This window comes from Herpailurus yagouaroundi, unplaced genomic scaffold, assembly GCF_014898765.1.
Source record: "Herpailurus yagouaroundi ecotype Mexico unplaced genomic scaffold, PumYag 222, whole genome shotgun sequence".
Classification (NCBI taxonomy): Eukaryota; Metazoa; Chordata; class Mammalia; order Carnivora; family Felidae; genus Herpailurus; species Herpailurus yagouaroundi.
In genome coordinates, this window is record NW_024412453.1 from 4,332,680 (window position 1) to 4,355,387 (window position 22,708).

Consider the following 22,708-nt stretch of genomic DNA (forward strand, 5'->3'; position numbering starts at 1 on the left):
ATGTTTGCAAGCAAAAGCCAGTAAAGAAGTTAGATGTAGGAGAGGGGGTGACAGAGCAGGATCCTGGGATCTCAAGAGGATGGTACCAAAGCACAGATGTAGGCAGAGCTGTGAATAGCAGGGTAAACACTTCTTCCATGCATGCAGATGCAATTATGTTTATTGGTAATATGGAAGTTGGAGGATCCCCTTCCTGCTTCTGATTGCCTTACTATTCTCGGTGAATGCCTCCTACATTTACTAAGTGGTATCACACAATGTTTGAGGAGGGCAGTAGAAACTTGGGACTAGCAGATGGGGGCTGTTGATTGACAGGCACTGTGAGAGCCTCTTGGTGTCATTTTTCTCCAGCTGTACTCAGCTGCTGCGCTAGGGTTACAAGCAGGCATTCAGAACTGGTCCATACTGGTATCTGGGAGGTGGGATGGAGGAACTTGGTTTTACAATAGCTTTAAGGATTGAGGCCAGAGAGGGTTTGGAGTGATGAACCAATGGCAATAATGAGGATGCTGATGAGAGTAGTAACAGCAATATCAAAATAGAAGATGGGAAACTCGCGATACTTTGACTCAGTCTTCCTTAAAACTATAGTTAAAAATCATGTCACAAGTAAGATTTAACTAGAAGTCTTGGCAATGAAGGAACTTTATTTATCAATAATACAAGTGCCTTTGAGAATACAAAGGTCAGAGGTAGTCGTCACTGTTAAGATGAGACAGAAAATTAAAGAACATTTACAAGTAAGTTGTCAACTTATACACACACACACACACACACACACACAGCAGCAGCAGCAGCAGCAGCAGCAGCAGCAGCAGCATAGGACAGTCTTAAGTCAGATATTTACCTGTTCTGTATTTCATTTTCCTGAAACTGAGTTTCTGACAGGTCTGATTGCTGTGATAATTAGCTTAAAAATTTTTTTTAACGTTTATTTTTGAAGGAGAGACAGAGTGTGAGCAGAGGAGGGGCAGAGAGAGAGAGACACACACACAGAATCAAAGCAGGCTCCAGGCTCTGAGCTATCAGCACAGAGCCCAACGCAGGGCTCAAACTCACAAACTGCAAGATCATGACCTAAGCCGAAGTCAAATGCTTAACTGACAGAGCCACCCAGGTGCCCCAATAATTTGCTTTTTAAATGGAGATATACTAATAGAATGTAATACTTAACCTCAAACATAGAATTACCACAAAGTCTGTTTTTCATGTTTGTCATGAGACACAATCTTACTATCTCTTATAGAAAATTGCATGTTAGAATGTTTAAGAAATTGGGTTCATTCACCTGGGTTGTAATAATCATCACAGCACCTGAGTATATAATTCACCACCTTTGACCTCATTGACTTCTTTAAAAAAAAAAAAATTTTTTTTTAAATTTACTTTTGAGAGAGAGACAGAGCACGAGCAGAAGAGGGGCAGAGAGAGAAGGAGACACCGAATCTGAAGGAGGCTCCAGGCTCTGAGCTGTCAGCATAGAGCCCAACGTGGGGTTCAAAATCATGAACTGTGAGATCATGACCTGAGCCAAAGCTGGACGCTTAACCAACTGAGCCACTCAGGCACACCAGACCTCATTAACTTTTGGATGTAACTCTGTCACTTTGTGAGCGGCATCAGTTCACTTGCTTTTTAGAGAGCACCAAAACCTTTTGTCTTTGCTTTCTCCCTACAGGGCTGTTTGACCAAAATAAATCCCATGATTCTAAATTTTTTTTTTCAACGTTTATTTATTTTTGGGACAGAGAGAGACAGAGCATGAACGGGGGAGGAGCAGAGAGAGAGGGAGACACAGAATCGGAAACAGGCTCCAGGCTCTGAGCCATCAGCCCAGAGCCTGATGCGGGGCTCGAACTCACGGACCGCGAGATCGTGACCTGGCTGAAGTCGGACGCTTAACCGACTGCGCCACCCAGACGCCCCATAAATCCCATGATTCTAAAACACAGTGCAAACCATGTTTCTTTGTTAACAACAACAAACATTTATTGAGCACTTTCTAAATGCCAGACACTGTGCTAAGCATCTTCACATACATTTTCTTATTCGGTCTTCACAACAGCCCTGTGAGGTAGGTAAGCAGTTTCCCTAACAACACACGAGCAATAAACTGTATTATGAAGAGCTGTTTGGCTTGGAGAAGTCAAAATATCTTTCACTTTCCTGGGGAAAAGAGAGCCACAACTACCTTCAAGTAAGAGTGGATTCTTTATGGTAGAGTGAGATCAACTTGGGCCATGGCACCAAGGGGGCAAGGATCAAAGGATCAAATTATAAGGAGGACATTCAAGATGGAACAGATTTTTCTAAATATAATGTAATGCTGGAGAAGGAATTCAAACACTGGATGCAGGTGAAACAGACAGCTGCTGAGGTATCGATCAACTGTGTCCACTAACTATTCTTTTTCTCCTCTGTATTTTTCCACTTGTTTCACCTCCTTGCTCTCTCTCCTTCTATCCGATCCCGTATACTGATGCATTCACTCTTTTTTCCATTCAACATTTACTGGCTTGCACTGTCCAATATAGTAGCCACTAGCCACAAGTGGCTATCTAACTTTGTTAAACTTAAAATAAAAAAACTGAGTACTAAAGTTACACTAACTACATTTCAAGTGCTCAGTAACCATGTTAATAGCTACCACATATTTTTTTTATTGAGATGTAACTCATATATAACATTAAATTAGTTTCAGGTGTACAAGATGATGAATCAGTAGGGCTACCATATTGAAAAGTTCTACTGGGCAATGCTGTTTCACACAGCTGAGATAGTGACAGTAGCCACAAGAATGAAAAATCTTGAGTTCTTGACCTTGAGGAGCTTACAACCTACAGGAGAAAAAGACCCACCCAATATTATTTTTTCAAGAGCTAACAATGAGCTCTTGTTGGAAATCGGGCAGTTTGCTAAGCACTTTCTAGGACTGTTTAGCTGCAACGCTCCTAATACCATAAAATAGGTGTCATTATTATGCTCATTTTACAGAGAGGGCAGTAACTTGCCCAACATGTGAAGAGTATTGTAAGGCCTCATGACCAGGCCTATGTGTAGGGCCACAAAAGAAGTTGAGCTAACCTCCATTTGAGGATTTTAAGGAAGATTAGAAATGGGAGAAGGATTAAAACCCAAGTCTGTATAGACCACGCTTACCCAACATGTGGGCTACAGACTACATCAGAATTACTTAGGATGCTCGTTAAAAGCACAGATTTCCTGCATCTGATTAAGAGATCTGGGGGCAGGAGCTGGGAACCTACGCTTTAATCGAGCTCGCCTTCTCCGCCCCAAGATTCTTTCCTATTCATTAAATGAGGTTTGAAAGCCACAGTCCCCATCACTGGGTCCCCTTGTTCCGCTTTCCCCTGTCTTCCCTGCCTTTAATCTGACTACGGATCAAGGTTGGAGACTATGCTGAGTAATCTCGGACAAACCTCTCGGAGCCTCAGTTTCCCATGCGTGAAATGGAAAGCCCGGCGGGCCTGCGGCGCGGCTGCTAGAAAGCCATTCAAAGTAAGCGCCCAGAAAACGCGGCTCTAGCCTGACGAGCCCCGCCCCTCTCTGCCGGCCCGGACTGCCTACCCTCGCAGATCTGCTCCCACAGGTTCTTGCCCAGCGGCTCCGCACCCTGTCCGGGCGAGACGGGTAGCTCGGGGGATACGGGGGACACGGTGGGCACTGGCGTCCGGGTAGCATCCGACGACTCTGTAGAGCCAGCCGGTTCCTCGCGAGGACCGGTGCTACTGCTCACCCGCCCCGGGGCCGCCATGGCCACGGTTTCCAAGGCAACCGCCCTCCCAGCAGGGCTGCGACCCGGAAGGACCCAGAATTCACGGGGGCGAGCCAGAGACTCGAGATTAACTTCCGGGTCGCGGCGGAGCTGGCTTTCACGTGGAGGCGGGGAAGCTTGGCCTGAGGGTGAGTGCCGAGGGGCGGCCCAGACGGGGAGGCGCGGAGTCTGGAGATTCGGCTTGGGGACTTGCGGGGCAAACTAAGGGAAAAGCGGGCGACTTGCACCCCAAATCCACACCACCAACCACCAGCGCACGCTCCGGCCTGAGGCCGCCGCCTTCTGGAAGTTCTCCCGCCTTGCAGTGGGGCCAGGAATGCGGGTAATCCTTCCGCGCGTGTGTATGCGCGCGGAAGCTTTGGCGCTGCCGGAGCCTTAGAGGGTCCGTTTCTCCTCCCGGCTCCCTTGCTTCCCGCTAGTGAACCTGCCGTGGTGGTGGGGTGTTGGTTCCATTGTGCAGAGCACAGGCTCTGCGGGCTGGGTTCGAATCTTTTTTTGTCACTTGCTGGCTTTAGGACCTAGGACTGGTAAATTGAAGTCTCGAAGCCTCAGCAAGTCTGTGCGATGGGGCCTTCACACCGGTCCTCAGTAGGCTACCGCGAGATTTTAAAAGCGCTTTTGGAGAAAGTGCTGGTTTTTACTGGAGACACTGTGAGGAACATTCCTCTTCCCTTAGAGTGAATACATCTGGGCTCGCTGGGTTAAGGAGGAGCGTATTCAGTGCTAAAGTGGAGGGAAGCTTAAGGGGATTAAATTGACCACAGCCCCCCTTTGGCTTCTTTGTTCCAAACAGGTCTCTTGACTATTCCCCCCACCTGAGGCGCTCTCCGCTCTCTTGACTCCACCCTCTCTAGGTTTGCACCTACTTCTCTTCCTTTGCAGGCCCCTCTTCCTCTGCCCTCCTGTTTCCCTAAGGTGTTGTCTTAGGCTCGTTGTATTTGAGGCTTAGTTATCATCCATACATTTCTAAGTTTTTCTTATCTGTGTCAGCCCCATCACCCCTGAGCCTCAGACCCACACCTGTTCACTGGACAGTCTTCTTTTGGATATCTCAAGGCATCTATGCAAACCAGCCTGTCTCCTGCAGCCCCTAATCACCCTCCTTCAGTTCCTTTTTCTTAGGATTTAACACCACCGTCCTGTAGTTGCCCAAGCTGGAAACTTCTGTACTAGAAACTTTACTGACAACTGATGGGTCAGATTAGATTAACTCCATTGCCCTGACCTCACCACTAGCCTTGATGTTATCACTTGTGTCTTCATTATCACACATCTTTTCCTCCTACACCTTCTTGGGAGCAGGTGTTTTGGTTTTTTTTAACAGTTTTTAAGTGTTTGTTTTTGTTTTTTGTTTTTTACTTCTGAGGGAGTGCGCGAGTGCACACAAGCGGACGAGGACAGAGAGAGGGAGACACAGAATCCTAAGCAGGCTCCAGACTCTGAGCTGTCCACACAGAGCCTGATGCAGGGCTTGAACCCATAAACTGTGAAATCATGACCTGAGCCAAAGTCAGATGCTTAACCGACTGAGCCACCCAGGCACCCATAGCAGGTGTTTTATCTTGTTCATCTCTGTATCTCTGGCATTCATTTTTTCGGTGAGTATTTATTGAACACCTGCTATGTGCCAGGTACAGAGCTAGGCTCTGGGAATAGAGCAGAAAACAGGATAGGAATGAATGACAGGGTTCCCTTGACTTTCCAGGTGCTCCTGGCATGAGTTACAAATGAATTTGAGTCATAGTTTGGTCCTGGCCTGGCTCCTTGAAGCTGCTAATGGTGAGTCAAGTCCAGTCTGCAGGGTTCTGAGCCTGGAGAGCTTCAGGATGGAGAGCCTTTTGAACTATGCCTCCCACTGTCCAAACCTGGGGGATATTTTGTTTCTGGATTCCCTGGGTGTCTCCATGTCACCTAGTTCAGGGAGCAATAGGAACTGGGGTGTGATGAGTGACAGAAGTAGCCTAGCTGGAAGCTAAAGTGTACTTGAGGGCCCTCGCACAGTTGCCTACATGACATTTCCCCAAAAAAGCTGGACATTGTAGGTTGCTCTGTGTCATCTCCAATTGTTAAATATTGGTAATTTGAAAATTTAAAAACAGTGAAGCAGGCAAGGTGTGGCCCCCACACCTTCTCCCCCTGGCAGCCTTTGATCTGGTTCAGTCCCTGATGATGGATAGGGAAACTGAGGCCCGGATAAGCCAACACTATGTGGCAAGAGAGTGTCAGTCACCATTTGAACCCAGGTCTTGTCTGTCCTAGCTGGGGCTCCTTCCATATCTTGCTGCTGCTCATACTACTAGCCACATGGGAAGGTAATCAGGAGGGTAAGTCATCCAGCGTGCAGGTGGGGGAAGTTAATTTCCACACACAAAGGAAAAGCTACTTAGGTGAACCAAGGTAAGGAGTTAATTGTGCCACAGTTACTGCCTCTGGTGGGAATTGGCAGGAAGAGTTCACCTCAGGATTTCTGTTCCCTTCAGAAATTGTCTGTCTGATTTGACTGCAGTTGTGTCCTCCCTGGCTGGCACAGGGTAGGCAGTAAATTTGTTGGAATGGGTGACTAGGCTCAGAGATCTGAGAAGGGGGGTTAGGAAAAGGAATCAGCAGTGTACCACTTTGCATGGATCACTTCTCCCTTTGAGAAGGAAGTGTTATTTCCCCCCATTTTCTAGATGGGGAAATTAATGTTCAGGGAGGCTAGATGATTAGCTTAAGGTGAGGGAGCAGTTTCAATTTGAACTTGGGCCTGTCTGAATTTAAACTCTATTCTTCTTTGATCACATTTTTCCATCCCTTAACATTTCAGACTAGCCACTCAGAAACATGGCTTTTGGGGCACCTGGGTGGCTCAGTCGGTTGGGTGTCCGACTTCGGCTCTTGTCATGATCTCACGGTCCGTGGGTTTGGGCCCTGCATTGGGCTCTGTGCTGACAGCTCGGAGCCTGGAGCCTGCTTCGGATTCTGTGTCTCCCTCTCTCTGACCCGACCCCCCTTTCATGCTCTGTCTCAAAAATAAACATTAAAAAAAAAAGAAATGTGGCTTTTGGTACTACCTAACTGAATTGTACACGGGGATTTGGTAGGGGATAACGTGTACCATTTCTTTTCAGGAATGATCACTAAAACCCACAAAGGAGACTTGGCCCTTGGGCTCCCAGAGAAAAAGAAGAAGAAAAAGAAGGTGGTCAAAGAACTAGAGACTCAATACTCAGTTTTAAACAGTGACAATTACTTCACTGAGAGCTGTCCCACAAAAGCCACATCCCCCTCAAAGAGTGTGGTCCTGGGACAGGCATCTGAGATGCCTCTAGTGAAGAAAAAGAAGAAAAAGAAGGGACATAGCACCCTCAGTGAGCAGCACTTAGAACCTGAGACCACATTACGTGCTGGACGGACAGAGAAGTTGCCGAGCCCCAGGAAGCAGGCTCTTGGTTCATCTGAGTTCCAAGGTGGGGAGAAGAAAAAGAAGAGGAAGTCCTTATGGCCTCCAGCCATGTCCCCTGGCTCGAGAGTGAAGACCTTCCCGGACCCCAGACAGGGCGAGGAGGTGACCAGCATCGGCAAGAAGCCCAAAAAACACAAGAAGGAGAAAAAGGCCCAGGAGGCTGCAGCCTTTTCAGCCAAGGACCCTTGGTTCTGTGAGTCTGGGGATTCTCTGTATGCTTGCTCGGTGGGGAAGGATGGAGAGGAGCAGACAGCCTCAGGGCGGAAACGGAAGCAGGAGAGCCCCAGGGAGCACAATGTGAAGATGAAGAAGAAAAAGAAAATCCACCAGAAGGGAGACACCTCCCTAGGGCACCTTGAGCTCTCCAAGTCCATTGAGGGCATCCCCAGGAAAGGAAGTAAGAAGCCAGTCAAAGTTGAGGCTCCAGAATACATCCCAATAGAACATAACCCCAAGTCCCCTGCAAAAAAGAAAATGAAGGCCAAGAAAAAGGCAGAGCAGCCAGGCATTGAGGAGCCAGCTCTGAGGAGGAATAAAAAGAAGAAGGAGAAAGAGAGCAGAGTAGCAGGAGAGCCTTGTAAAGAGGTAAGCTTTTCTTCAGAAGTGGACTCTGCTTGGGTGAATAAGGGTGGAAGTGGGGAGTGTGTGTGTGCATTCGTACACAGGCACTCCCCTTTGTAGCTGCCAGAACCCTGATTGAACTGACTTCAGCCAGAAAAGGGTATTTGTTGAGATATGTAACTGGAAAGGTTAAAAGCGATTTAGTTTCAGGTATGGCTGGATCCAGGTACTCATGCACTATCCTCAGTAATAAAGGTATCCCTTGCTATTGAAACTCTACCCAACTTCTCACTATCTTCACTTAGGGTCTGAATAGATACACATTTTTCAGATGAATCACTCTCTTTCTGAACTCTTGCCACTTGCTGTCCAAAACTCAGGAACCAAATAGTTTGAGATAACATGGTGTCCAAGCCTATCTGAGTTTATTTTCTGTGCTCTGTTTACATGATTTAGAGACCAAATAGGTTTGGATTGCAGGAGATGCCTGTGTGGCTTTCCCCAGCTCTGGGCTTTGTATTTTTTTCTTCTAGTGGGTTTTAGTCACAGACAGGCACCTCCCACCTCCCACCCATAGCAAGACAGTCTCAGCAGTTCCAGGATTTCATCCTAGTAGTTAGACTACCCCCAAAGGGAGAACTGTAGCCCCTCTGAAACGATTACAAGAAAATTCTCAGGGCTGCTGTCACATGCCTCAGGTGATCATCCAAGCTGGAAGCCCTGATCTGAAGCTGGGGGGAGGAAACTAGGGTATTAGTCCCACTGAACCCCACTGTTTGAGGTCGGGGGGAAGACAATTCCTGGGAGGAAAACCCAATCCTAATTACCCGGAGGAAGAGAATAGTTGATGGTCTGGCGAAGACAACAGAGATACGTTGTCTCCATCCTGACAGGCTTCCTTGAGTGGGGGAGAGAAGGGAGGAGATGAGCCAGAGCACTTGGACTCCACAGGTCCACATCTGCCTCTATTTGTGTCAGGACCACACCTTCATTCCTGTTTTTGGAATAAGTGAGTGGATGTGCAGGGGGAAATGAGATGGTATGTGTCCTACTCCAAGCAGATGTCTGGCCTGTTGGGGTAGCCAAGGCTGATGTTGAACACTTACTGTGTACCTGGCGGTAGGCTAATGCTCCCCATGTATTAACCCGTTTAATGCTCACATCAGTCTGGTGAAATGGCTGCTGTCGTTTTCCTCATTTAACAGACAGAGATACTAAGGGAGGCGTTAAATACCTTGATCAGGATCATCTACCTGTCAGGGTGGGCTTTCAGCCCAGTCTGGCTTTGGAACTGAAGGTTTCATCCTTTCTCAGAAGCTGCCCTGTAACTTCCCATAGATGGTAGAGCCATTAGAGCCCAAGAAGTGACCGTCTTCTATTAAACAAGCCCTGAGTTCTCTTCCCAGTTCTGCACCGACCAGCTAGGTAAGCTCAGACCAGCCACTGCCCTGTGGTCCTCAAGTAAGAATGATGGCTAACGTGTATGTAGTTGTTACTGAAGGATGGCCCTGGCACTGGCGGGGGCTCCGTTAATACCAATTGAAGGATGAGCCCCCTGGAGCAAGGTCATCAGGAAGTGTCTGGGCACCCTCAGCTCAGCTTGATAGGGTTGAGGAGGGCAGGGGCGGCCTCCTTTTCAGGGCCTACAAAAGGCAGTTCTGGTTTCTGGATTTTTCCCAGTTTTGTCCTAGTCCATTAGACTTATTTCACTGGTCTCTTTCATTCAGAAGCTCTTGGGGCCAAGAGGAACCCCAGAGGCTGGGAGCCCAGCCCCCATCAGAATCCCTTCTTTCCAGAGTTCAGTGAAAGGTGGTTGGTCCCCTCTGTTTAACATCTCCTGCCTTGGGGGCTCTGCTGCCTCGGACAGCCCTCTGAGTCAGGAAATGCACACATCTTCAGGGTCTGGATGGGTGATGTGAGTAAACAGAGCCTTCCAGGGATCATCACATGTGATGCTGGGTGCCGCGCAGAGCACATTTAAAGTCAGGCTGCGAAAAGATGGCAGTTGTCATGACCAAAGGATCACGGAAAGTGGCCTGGGGTCTCACTTTTAGAGGGTCCCATGGGAGCTAAGGTCAGTGAGCAAGTTTGACACATGCAAACATGCCCAGGGCAGGCCCAATGAGGACACCACATGGGAGCGGAGTTGTGTGAGGGCTGTTGGCTGTGGGTCATGCAGAGGGAGCAACAGTGCAGAGGTCCTGGAAGGAGCAGAGACTGGGGTAGTAGAAGCTGGGAGTTTGGGAGGGGACAAGGAATAGAGACCATAGAGGCCACAGGAGTCTAGATTTTTGTGTAAATAGGATAAGAGCCCCTGGAGAGTTTTGGGGAGTAGTGGGGTGATGTGATCTGATTTTTTAAATTTTTATTTTTTTAATTGAGATATAATTGACATATAACATGGTGCAAGTTTAAGGTGTATATACGATATGATCGGTTGAGTTTTTTTTTTTTGAGATTTTATTTTATTTACCTTTTTTTTTTAAATTTTTTTTTTCAACGTTTATTTATTTTTGGGACAGAGAGAGACAGAGCATGAACGGGGGAGGGGCAGAGAGAGAGGGAGACACAGAATCGGAAACAGGCTCCAGGCTCTGAGCCATCAGCCCAGAGCCCGACGCGGGGCTCGAACTCACGGACCGCGAGATCGTGACCTGGCTGAAGTCGGACGCTTAACCGACTGCGCCACCCAGGCGCCCCTACCTTTTTCTTTTTTTAAGTTTATTTATTTTGAGAGAGAGAGAGAGTGAGGACCCCAAGCAGGCTCTGCACTGACTTTGCAGAGCCTGACTTGGGGCTCCAACTCATGAACCACGAGATCATGACCTGAGCTGAAATCAGGAGTCAGATGTTCAACCAACTGAGCCACCAGGCCCTGAGATTTTGTTTTAAGTAATTTTTGTACCCAATGTAAGGCTTGAACCTTCAACTGCGAGATCAAGAGTTGTAATGCTCTACTGACTGAGCCAGCCAGGTGCCCCTCCAGTTGAGTTTTTAAAGCTCACCCTAGTTGTTGTGCATAATGGAGCAGGGTTGGGGTGGAAGGGGGTGAGGAAGCAGGAGTTAGAGACTGTTGTGTTGTCCAGGTAGGAGGGAAGGCAATGACTAGGACTGGAGTGGGGGTGGGCACTGGAGGAGAGAACTGGATTTAGGTTTGTTGGCAGGGTCCCCGCCCTGCCCACCCTCACCCCAGTCAGGGCCCCAGGCTTACCTGTCCCCTGCCAGTCTGTCCCTCCACCCCCATCAGCAGGGCCCTTGGCCTCTCTCCTCTTGCTGGTGTGGTGCCATGGGAGATAAGATGATGTCTGTGGCAGGAAAGGTGTGCCAAGCCTTAGTCAGGAGACCTGTGTCAGTTCTGTCCCTGAGCTGTGGGGGTTACTTCATGATGGTCCTGTCACCTCTCTGAATCTTAGTTTCTTCATATGTTAGGTCAGTGCCGTTGTCTTAAGAGGAGAATCAGAAATGTGGAAGACAGAATGTCAGAAGTTCTGTTGGTGGCAGGGGTTGAGGTGGTGCTGCAGTCTTGGGACTTTTCTGGATTATCATGATCTCATCCTGCTGGGCTGCTGGGGCAGAGGCCATCGTATGCTTGACTCTTCCTCCCTTTGCCCTTTTGTGCAGGAGCCTGACACAGACTTAGAGGTGGTGTTGGAAAAGAAAGGCAACATGGATGAGGCGCACATAGACCAGGTACGGTCCAGGTCCTCATCCCCCTCCCAGATGTCTTGCCACCCACCAGGCACACATTTGTCTCCTCCTGGGCAACAAGATCCTGGTCCCAGAGGTGTCAAGGAACCCAAAAGCCACCAGCCAGCTCTGGAACACCTCAAGTGGCAGGGGACTTGTGGCCTTCCCCACTTGATGCTGGGAGACCCTTTCACTACCACAGCTTTGGCTGAGGGGCTATCTGATCATTGAGAATCTCAGGCTGAGTGCTTCCCTTATGATTGCTGCAAGAGAGACAGGAGTATGACTCCAGGAACTGCAGCCAGGGCAGGGAACATGCGCTCAGCCAGGCCCGTGCATTGCCACCTCCTGTCCTCAATTCAGGAGCACTTAGAGAAGTTATTCTGTTGTGGCTCAGCTTCTGCTTCTGGCGTGCCTGGATCTGTAGGTAGATGTATCCTATAAAGGAGCATGACTTTCTGGAATTGGGGTCTTTGTATGATCCTGGAGCAAATGAGGCCAGGCAGGACAGTGGTAACAGCAGAGGCTTGGCTTTGGACCATTACTAACATCCTTGGGCAGTCACTGACCTTACTGACCCTCTCGTGTAGGTGGCTGTGAAGACCAGACGCAGTCATGTTTGTGAGGCAATCAGCAGGGGCCTGTCTTATATCTGCTTAATAAGGGGCACCCATTACCCTGACCACATCCTCATGCTTTGTCAGCAAGTAACTGCTGGAGAGAAGCAACAGAGTGTGATGCAGGGATGACCCCTGTCTCGTGGCCCTTCTACTCCAGGAGAGAAAGAAACCAGTGACTACTAGGAAGTGAGCTGAGTATGTGGGAGCCTAGAAGATGTCACAGAATTTCCAAACCTAATGCCTTTGGAGTGCTAAGGAACTCTCCCTGGAGGCAGGGGCATCGGAAGTAGGACCATGCCGATCAGTAAGGGGATGCTGACAGAGCCCATTCCAAGGCCTGGCACAAAGCACAAACCCCTTAGAAATGGGAGGTCCCCAGCCTTTTGCAGGTCATAGTCATGCGGCTCCCCAGGGTCAGGGCTAACTGTAATGAGGACCGAGAGGACAGAGGCGGGGGGGAGGGGGGGGGCGGCCCTGCCTCTCTGGGCTCTGGGCCCCTTCCCTCAGTTCCTTTCGCAGGTATCCTCCCCCGCTCAGGATGTCAGGATGCAGCAAGCTGCTGGAACTCAGAGTCCTCATGCCCATGTACTTCTTATGGGCGATGCCCACCAGCAGCCCCTTTGCTGCTGACTTGTGCCTACTGTTTACAATTTTTAAGGAAACTTTTAACCGTTATGGGTGACAGATGACCTCAACGTAAGTGAAGCTTTCTATTTTACCTCTGCCTTTTTTCCCTGTAAATGCTGAAAGTTCACTATGTTAAAACATCGCAACCTAAAAAAAATAATGTGACCTGAAATCCTATCACCTAAGAATGGTCACTGTTAACCCTTTGTTACTATATTTTTCTAGATTTTTCCTTTGTAACTGTGTAATTTTAAAGCACTGTGTAATCATGCTACGTTATGTAGACCATTCTCTTTATTTTTTTATTTTTATTTTTTTCAACTTTTATTTATTTTTGGGACAGAGAGAGACAGAGCATGAATGGGCGAGGGGCAGAGAGAGAGGGAGACACAGAATCGGAAACAGGCTCCAGGCTCTGAGCCATCAGCCCAGAGCCCGACGCGGGGCTCGAACTCACGGACCGCGAGATCGTGACCTGGCTGAAGTCGGACGCTTAACCGACTGCGCCATCCAGGCGCCCCTTATATGTGGATTTTCAATTGTGCAGGGGGCCAGCGCCCCAATCCCTACTTGTTCAAGGGTCAACTGTATCTTCTCCCATTTAGTAGGTTGCCTTTTTGTTAGTTTGTTGTAGTTCTAATTGTTTTTATTGCCCTTGCCTAAGGATACAGATCCAGAAAATTATTACCAAGAATTTTTTGCCTTTGTTTTCTTTTAGGGGTCCTATGGTTTCAGGTTTCACATTTAAGTCTTTAATCCATTTTGAATTTATCTTTGTGTATGGTCTGAGAAAGTGGTCCAGTTCATTCTTCTGCATGTAGCTGTTCAGTTTTCCCAACACCATTTATTAAAAAGACTGTCTTTCCCACATTGTTAGATCCTTGGATGCTTTGTCATAGATTAATTGACCTATAAGTTATTTCTGGCTTCTCTTCCATTGATCTCTGGTTTTGTGCCAATACTATGCTATTTTGATTACTGCTGCTTTGTAGTATAGTTTGATATATGGGATTGTGCTACCTCCAGCTTTGTTTTTCTCTCTCAGGGTTACTTTGGCTATTCAGCATCTTTTGTGATTCCATATGAATTTTAGGATTGTTCATTCCAGTTCTTTGAAACATGCTATTGGTTTTTTGATAGGGATTGCATTGAATCTGTAGATTGCTTTGGATAATATGGACATTTTAACAATGTTAATTCTTCCAATCCATGAGCATGGTATATCCTTCCATTTATTTATGTCATCTTCAAGTTTCTGTCATCCATGTCTTAAAATTTTCAGAGTATAGCTCTTTTACCTCCTTAAGTTTATTCCTAGGTGTTTTATTATTTTTGATGCAGTTGTAACTGGGAGTGTTTTCTTAATTTTTCTTTTCAGTAGTTCGTTTTTAGTGTATAGAAATGGAACAGATTCCTGTATATTGTTTTTATATCCTGCAACTTTTACTGAATTCATTTATTAGTTGTAATAGTTTTTTGATGGAGTCTTTAGGGTTTTCTATATAGATTATCATGTCATCTGCAAGTAGTGTTAGTTTCATTTGTTCCATTCCAGTTTGGATCACTTTTGTTTCTTTTTCTTGTCTATGGTGCCCGAGACTTCAGTACTGTGTTGAATAAAAGTGATGAGAGTAGACATTCTTGTTTTGTTTCTAATCTTAGAGGAAAAACTTGAAGCTTTTCACCATTGAGTATGATGTTAACTATGTGGCCTTTATCATGTTGAGGTATGTTCCCTCTGTATCGACCCTATTGACATTTGTTACCATGAATTGATGTTGAATTTTATCAAATGCTTTTTCTGCATGTATTGAGATGAGTAGGATTTTTATTCTTCATTTTGTTAATGTGGTTTATCAAGGATGGATATTAAACCATCCTTGCATCCCTGAGATAAATCCTGCTTGATCATGGTGAATGATTCTCTTAATGTATTGTTGAACTCAGTTTGCTGACATTTTGTTGAGGACTTTTGATCTATGTTTGTCAGGGATATTGGTCCTGGAAGCTTTTATATCAAACAGCAGGGTCATTAGTAGGCTGATGGTGGCCTTGAGCCATGCTAGCAGCATTGCATAAGATGTACCTGCTGTGTACCAGGCACTCTATTAGGTTCTTAACATTCTGCACCCAACAATTTAATGTTGGGCAGGGAGGTTCTCCGACACCAGCAATTCTTGGACACCAGCTGGGTGTCCTACAATTCAACTCCAATCTGACACCATATATATGGAGATAGTGTCACATCCCACAGGGTAAGGACTCAGTCTCACCAGGCTACTACCACCCCTTGGCAGCCTGCTATATAGATGGGAGGTTCTGATGACCCTGTCCTTGGGTTCTATTAATTTGTTAGAGCAGTTCACAGAACTCCGAATCATTTCACTTACTAGACTGTTGGTTTATAATAAAAGGATACAAATCAAGAAAAGCCAGATGGTAGTGATACATATGGCAAGGTATGGGGAAATGGCACTAAAATTTCATGCCCTCTCCAAGTATACCGCTCTTTACAAATCTCCATGTTTTCCACCAACCCAGAAGCCCTCTGAACATCCTGCTCTTTTGGGAGGTTTATGGAGGCTTCATTACATAGGTGCAATTGATTAAATCATTGACCATTTGCTAATTGATTCAGCTTCCAGGCCCTCTTCCCTCCCTGGAGTTTGGAGGGGGGATTGCAAGTTCCAACCCCCTATGGTCATGGGGTTGGTTCACCTGACAACCAGCCCCCATCCTCAGGTGCTTTTCTTCATTAGTTCTCCTCATTTACATAGCATAAGACACCTTGATTGCTTTCCTCACTTTGGAAATCCCAAGGGGTTTAGGAATTCTCTGCAGAAACTAGGATAACAACCAAATATATATTTATTATACATCATAGCACAATTCTGTTTCTGCCATTTATCCTCCAAGGTAGCTGATATTTCTATTTGCAGATGAATGAATCTAAGTACAAAAAGGTTAAATGACTTATCTAAGTGCTAAGTTTCATACTAGCCTTTTCCTTACTCCAGTGTTCTTTCTAGAAAACAATGCTATCCCGAAAGTTAACTATTGTATCTTCTGTATAGGAAGGCAGGGCTTCAGGCAGTTTGCTTTGGGGAAGTTTCCACCCACTATGGCTGTTACTGACAAAAATGTTCTGCTGAAGGTGGATAAGGCTCAGTTTATAGGAAAGTTCATTCTTAAAGAATGGCAAAAAAAAGAATAAATGAGGCTGCCCATTTTAGGCCAAGGGATTGCAGCCTTGGGATGCTTAGAAGATTGTTCCCGACAAATGCCTGCCCCAATTTGCAACAGAGGAAAGCTCCTCTCCCTCTTGCCACGTCCTGTCCTCCTGCCCTATCTCTGTGCTCTGTTTTAAGCTCAAAGGAAAACTTCTGTGTCCCATTTCCCTCTTTTCTTTGCTCTCCCTTGCTCAGGTGAGGCGAAAGGCCTTGCAAGAAGAGATTGATCGTGAGTCGGGCAAAACGGAAGCTTCTGAACCAAGGAAGTGGACAGTAAGTTCAATGTCTGCTGGGTGACACACCCCGGCATCCTGACTCCTCCTTCCTCGCCTTGTGGCATGAGCAGCAGAGTGATGGGAGACAAGACCATGGGAGTCCAGGCCCCAGAGGCTGTCCCAGTCTGCCGTTGGGCTCTCTTGACTGCAGAGCTTGTCTTGAGCTAACTTTCCTCCTTCTGAAGGGGTGCTTGCCTACCTCCTAGAGAGCTGGCCAAGCCAGAGAAGCATCCTGAACCTTTGTCTCCAGCTCTGGATGGATGGTATGTCCCACACATTGGTCTCTGAGGGCATGTGATAAGCGCTTTTCAGCAGTGGATAGTGATCTCAGAAGGCTTCTTGGACCAGGGTAGGTGGCAGAGGCAAGAGCTATGTGGTGGCAGACCTCTCTCAGGACTGCCTTCAAGGTCCAGTTGGAATGGGAGATTCTAAACCAGGCCTGAGGAGATGGGACAGGAGGGAGTACTGTGCGAGGACACAAAGTCAGGCTGAAGCAGGGTGAGAGGGGCTGTGGGCAGGCCTACACCAGGCCAACCTCGACAGCTGTGGCTGGAAGCTTGTACGGAGACTCTAGGTGCAGTGAGAGCTCCTGGAGGGCATGTGTGTAGGGGAAGTGGGGAGCTGGTTAGGAGGCTCGGCCTGCAGGCCTGAGGACTGGGATGGTGGCAGAGGACAGAGAGAAGAGACAGCTTCACAATCCAACAAGACTTGCTAATAGTTAATTGGATTGGGGAGAGGGAAATAAGGATCTAGATGACAAGGAAGGCTTGCTTTCCTGCCTTATCTTAAGCCTTCACAGTTTAACACAGGAAAGAACAATTAATTTGGATCAAAAGACCTGAGTTCAATTTCTGGCTCTGCCACTTTCTCGTTGTGAGACTCTAGGGAAGCAACTTCCCCTTTTGGAGCCTCAGTTTCCACATCTGTAAAATGGGACTTGTACTCTCGCCCAGTGGGATATGGAGAGGGCCTTTGTTATGTGTCTTCCCTCTGGGTGTCTCTTCTCTTTCCATCCTCTTGAGCTGAGCAGAGCTGATAGAACATCCTTATTGAGTTGAGGAAGGCAAGAAACAGGGCAGCTAGTGGCCCCAGAGGCTGTACCTAGAAGGACCTGATGGGGATCCTAGGGCACAGGGGCTGGCATCTGCTGGGGACACTTTAGGTGGCATTGCCTCCCAGGACCTGGGGACACTTGACAGGTGAGGCCTGTGGTGAGGATTCCAGACTGGCTGTGTGCCCCTGTGGGAGGGCCCCTTTGAGTGGGTCAGCAGCCCTTGGAAGAGCTAGTTTCCTCAGACCCAGTGCATGGCTGTCAGAGGTGGTTTCTCATTCTAGAAATTGTAGGCCTGGGAAGCTGTTAATTATGCCTCCATCTGGGCCGCTGTGAAACTGGAAGAATTTGTCACTGATTGACTCAGGGCAAGTGTAACAATGATTGGTTTTTAGTATTCTCCCAAAACTGATCTAGAAATAAGTGCTAGGCTGGCATTTGTCTTGCAAGTGGAAAGTTCCCAGGCAGCATGGAGGTCAGCAGTCGGGGTGGGGTGGGAAGAATGACCAGTTTTTGAGAACTTAAAGTATGCCAAGCATTGTGCTCTGGGTTGCTGGTGTAAAAACTTGATTTGATCGTTAGTTAAAGCCCTGTGAGAGGTGTATTACACTTCTGTATTGTAGATGAGGACATTGAGGCTCAGAGAGGTTAGGTGATTTGAACAGAGTCAGCCAGGGCGGGCTTGATCCCTGGGTCTGTGTGACTTCAAAGTCATAATTTTCTTGAGCTGGGTTTCTTGCTATCTCACAGGTGTGAGAAGGAAAGGGGTCTTTTCTTCTGCAGCCGCTCTTAGCAGCTGTCTTGCATGTTCTTGAACATGGGTGACTCATGTATAGGTGGTAGAGTACTCTGGACATGAATTGGGACCCCTTAGTCCTGGACTAGCTCAGCCTCTGGCTTGGCTGTGTGACCCTTTACCCCCCTGGGCCTCCACCCCCCACTGTAAAGCGCAGTGCTCATGGGAAGCAATGTGCGTTTCAGATTCCCACTTGCTCTCCTCTTCCCTCCAACTGACAGCAACCTGAGGGCAGAGCGGCCAGCTGGGAGGTGAAGTGGTTGGAGGTGAGGTGAGGTGTGCCATACTCTTTGCCGTGATTTAGGAGAGGAACGAAGCAAACAGGCAGCTCCGTGTTTAAAGGTGGGCCCTGGTGTTGGCCAGACCCGGGATGGAATTCTGGCGGGGTCATTGATTAGGCTTGTGCCCCCAGTTAGGCCGCATACCTTCATTTCCTTAGCAGTAAAATGAAAATAAATACAGTATTCCTCACACGGCTCTTGTTAGAATGAAAACTATAGTCTGTTGATGTGCTTGTGAGCCCTGTGCCACAGTGAGCATTTGATCAGCTGGATCCTCCTTGTTGAGGCTGGGCTTGGGGAAAGGATGGGGCTTTGGAAACCAGGAAAATGACCACCTTTTTCTTTTAACACAGGGAACTCAGTTTGGCCAGTGGGATACTGCTGGTTTTGAAAACGAGGAACAGAAACTGAAATTTCTCAAACTTATGGGTGGCTTTAAAAATGTGTCACCTTCATTCAGCCGCCCCCCTAACATGACCGGAAGGCCCAATATGGCTCTCAACAAGAAGGCGGCCGACACTCTGCGGCAGAACCTCCAGCAGGACTACGACCGGGCCATGAGCTGGAAGTACAGCCGTGGCGCTGGCCTTGGCTTCTCCACCACCCCAGACAAAATCTTTTATATTGACAGAAATGCTTCCAAGTCCATCAAATTTGAAGATTAAACTCTACTGTCTTGTCCTTCAAAACAGCCAGAACTGCTTTTATTATTCAGTTGTGCAAATGAAAGCCATTTTACAGTTGTCTCGAGTCAAACCTCTGCAGAGATTAAGGAAAACTTTGCCCATGTGCTTGGATGAACTGAGGTCAGGGAAGCTCCTGTTTCAGAAGTCAAGAGAACATGTGAGTGGCTCACACTTACTATTTTCTGTATTAAGCATTCCATCCCTGTTTGAAGACCTCAGCATATAGAAATAATAGCTAAATGTCTTGAGTGCTTAGTATGTACCACGTACATACTAATGTGTTGCCCCTGCATTAATGTATTTAATCTTAATAATTATGAAATAGGTGCTATTATCCCCATCTTATAGATGAGGAAACTGAGGTTCAGGGATGAAGTAATAAAATTGCCCAGGTTCACCCAACCAGTAAGTGCCAAGTGTTGTACTTTTGTGCCCCAAGTCCTCTGTCACTATTCACTACTCTGAATGTCCCCCTCTAAGGAACTTTACCAGGAATACTCACTGGAGATTGAAATCTCTTTTGATTGAAGAAACAGAAGTTTTATTAGATGTCTAAATCCCAAACAGGAAGTAGAATTAATGATAAACAGGGAAGAGCAAAGTCATTTTCTTTTCCCATCTTGGAGGAGCTACTGGCAAAGGGGGGTCTGAATTGTCACCAAGCAGATGTGACTGAGCTTCCTCTGCTGTTAGGAAATGTGTTTCTAAACCAGTTTTGCCTTTTTTTTTTTTTTTAAAGAATTTTTTTTTCAACGTTTATTTATTTTTGGGACAGAGAGAGACAGAGCATGAACGGGGGAGGGGCAGAGAGAGAGACACAGAATCAGAAACAGGCTCCAGTCTCTGAGCCATCAGCCCAGAGCCTGACGTGGGACTCGAACTCACGGACCGCGAGATCGCGACCTGGCTGAAGTCGGACGCCCAACCGACTGCGCCACCCAGGCGCCCCTAAACCAGTTTTGCCTTTTCTGACTTTGTGCTTTCCATCCTCTGTGCTGAGCTTGGATTTAGTCTTGATGCTCTTAACTGAATTCTGAAAAAGGCATTTTTAGAGAGACTGTTAGTCTTCGTGAACCAATGACAAATTCCCAGGGATCTGTTTATTATATTCTTTGCAACCATGAGGAACAGAATCCTAGGTGACTTATGTGGCAGAGGTGTCAGGATGTGTGGAGGATGACACAGGAAGTTGCCTCCTCATGATCACATTTTCATGCCTAGACTCTATAGGCAGCCCCACAGAGCTCCAGGTACAATGACCTGAACGATACGACCACCTTCTTTCCATTCACCTAGCATTTTGCATCCCAACATACAGTTTATGAGTGGGACATTTTCACATCACTTGACGCCTATAGTCATCCCAGCTCAGCAGCCCAACCTAACAGCCAGGATATTTAATCTCTCACTTGGCAGGAAGTCCTTATGTAGGGAATTGATGCATCAGCTCAACAAAGAAACATTCTTCTCTCTGCTCCATCCATCCTGTTGGCTTCATCAAGCTGGTGGAAGAAGGGCTGGACCAATTTTAAGTTGGATATCAAGACAGTAGAACATTCCAGAGGAAGAAGAAAAACCTTATGACTCAAGGAAACTTCCAGAAGACCTTTCATCATAACGCATTGCCCAGCAGTGGGTCATATGCCAATTTCTGAGCCAGCCCCTGGCATGTGGACGAAGATGCACTCCAGGCAGGTCAGAAAGAAAGAGTGAAGAGCAGATGCTGGTGAGACAAACGTGGGGTCGACTACTGTCCCACTGGGTGGGTAGAGGTGAGGCAGGCCTGCCCTGACTAATAAACACTGGCTAGGTCGAGAGTCCTACAGTTCTATGCAAGTAAAGTCTCAGGTGGGCACATCAGCCAGAAGGTGAGTTGGGCCTTTGATGGATTCAACTTTGAGATACATAATGGAAGAGGCCATCTAATTGCCTAGAAGGTAAGGTTCTGCAATTGAGTTAGCGCCTTCAGAGAATCTTGTCCTTTCACGGGGGAATAAATCTCTCCTGGCCTTGATCAACACTACAGGAATTTACTCCCTATACTGTCTGCTTTAATTGTTTTTACCTTGCTGAGAGATCACACTACAGTTAGGGCCTGCCTTGGCTTATCAGGGAAGATTGTGCTCAGCCATCTCTTGGGTGATTCTGGAGACTGGCTGATTGATTGATTGTCCACTGTCTTGTCCTCATAGTGATAGTTCTCATTAGGATGTGATGGTCAGACCTTTCTCCTCCTGCCATTTAGTACTAATAATCTGTGTGTAATAGGATTTGACTTTCAAACTCAGTGTATCCCCATTGGCTGAAGAGATCTGCTGGCTGAGGGGAAGGTTTAATATAGTCTGTTCCTAAAGCAGGGTCTAGCCAGAGAAGGTTGAACAGCCAAGATAGCAAGATGGGCAGTGTCCTCAGAATGGACTTAATCTTACCTCTGCTGCTCTTACCAGTGCAGATCATTGTCAAGTTAGCAGGTCTCCTGCAGCAGTCTGCAGTCCCAGGAGGATTTACTCTCTAAGTGCCCTGGGTTAACTGGGCTTCTCTCCTTTGTAAATTAAGCAACATCGGCTTGTGCCACTCTGCCCCTTTTCCCTATGTCCAGTACCCTCAATCTGTCTGCAAGGGTGTTTATGGTTTTTTTGTTTTTGTGTTTGGTTTGGTGTGATTTCCCTTGTTCATGATGTCTCCACTGAAACAAGACGGTTTGGGGATTTTTATTCAGAACCAGGGCAGGAGAGATCGGACATCTATAGCACAGCCAAGGTCTTGGTTGAATATTTAATAGCCCTGTTCTCAAACTTGTTGGCTGTTTGTCCCTCAGGGATTTCTCAACTGACCAACTTTCCATGACAGGGTCCTTCCCTCCATACAGTTGCCCTTCCTTATCCAGCTGTCTCTGAAACCTCATGATTCTTAACCACTGTATTCCTTGGAGTGATTCCTGCTGTTTCTGCCTTAGCCCACTGGACTCTGCCCTGAGACTTCCTTTCCATAACTAGAGTGGCCCATCAAAAGTATTTGCTAGATAGACAGCATTCTCTAAAAGAAATTGTGTATTCAACTTTACAGACATAGAATTAGGTTTGTGGTTGGCAGAATAATGAGCCTCCATTCTCCCCCTGGACAAGATGACCCCTCCATTGTCCCCCTGGAACAAAATGACCTTGTCCCAGTCACCAGAACCTGTGATTATGTTAGGACACGAAAGGGAGTTTGGGTAACAGATGGAATTAAGGTTGCTAATCAACTGACCTTAAAATAAGATTATCCTGGATTATCTGAGTGAGCCCATTCTGATCACAGGAGTCCTTAACTGTAGAAGAGGGAGGCAGAAATGTCAAAGAAACTTGTAAGAAAAACTCGGTTGCTGGTTTTAAGGTGGAGGCAAGGGCCATGAGCCGAAGAATGCAGGTGGCCTCTAAAAGCTGGAAAAAGCAAGAAAACAGATTATCCCCCAGAGCCTCCAGAAGGAACAAAGCCCTGCTTGAAGGGTAAGCCCCCTGAGACCTGTTGGACTTAGGATCAATAGATAATCAAGGTGATAAAATTGTGTTGTTGGAAGCCACTAAGTTTGTGATAATTTGTTACGGCAGCAATAGAAAAGTAATCTAGGTCTCATACAGAACTTTTCCTCATTTTTAAAAATCGTATTTCCT

At 46.9% G+C, this 22,708-nt stretch overlaps 2 protein-coding genes across 11 annotated transcripts in view; one reads left to right on the forward strand and one right to left on the reverse strand.

Moving 5' to 3' along the window:
- The window catches only part of IQCK (IQ motif containing K), a 126,313-nt gene extending 122,504 nt beyond the window's left edge, over positions 1–3,809 (reverse strand). For 4 of the 6 annotated variants that reach the window (XM_040458904.1, XM_040458900.1, XM_040458903.1 and 1 more), the window contains exon 1: positions 3,589–3,809. In XM_040458904.1, coding sequence (XP_040314838.1) covers positions 3,589–3,775 — 187 coding nt within the window. In that variant the 5' untranslated portion in view covers positions 3,776–3,809. The remainder of the gene's footprint in view (positions 1–3,588) is intronic. The other 2 variants (XM_040458905.1, XM_040458902.1) reach the window with 1 other exon arrangement.
- Positions 3,810–3,826: 17 nt separating this feature from the next.
- On the forward strand, positions 3,827–19,457 carry KNOP1 (lysine rich nucleolar protein 1). 5 transcript variants are annotated; one of them, XM_040458907.1, is made up of 5 exons: positions 3,827–3,924; positions 6,907–7,826; positions 11,424–11,492; positions 16,162–16,239; positions 18,723–19,457. In XM_040458907.1, exons 2-5 carry the CDS (start codon positions 6,909–6,911, stop codon positions 19,032–19,034), a joined length of 1,377 nt encoding a protein of 458 aa, XP_040314841.1. In that variant the 5' UTR covers positions 3,827–3,924; positions 6,907–6,908; the 3' UTR covers positions 19,035–19,457. The 5 variants fall into 5 exon arrangements, with proteins under 5 accessions (XP_040314841.1, XP_040314843.1, XP_040314842.1 ...); XM_040458909.1 differs by lacking the exon at positions 3,827–3,924 and adding an exon at positions 4,000–4,118; XM_040458908.1 differs by lacking the exon at positions 3,827–3,924 and adding an exon at positions 4,312–4,447.
- The last annotated feature ends 3,251 nt before the right edge of the window (positions 19,458–22,708 follow it).

Excerpts from the sequence above, each read along its gene's own strand:
- KNOP1 (XM_040458906.1), top strand. The coding sequence starts at position 5,524 with ATGAATTTGAGTCATAGTTTGGTCCTGGCCTGGCTCCTTGAAGCTGCT. Across the intron at positions 7,827-11,423 it reads CAGGAGAGCCTTGTAAAGAG|GAGCCTGACACAGACTTAGA; the intron begins GTAAGCTTTTCT and ends CCTTTTGTGCAG. Across the intron at positions 11,493-16,161 it reads ATGAGGCGCACATAGACCAG|GTGAGGCGAAAGGCCTTGCA; the intron begins GTACGGTCCAGG and ends TCCCTTGCTCAG.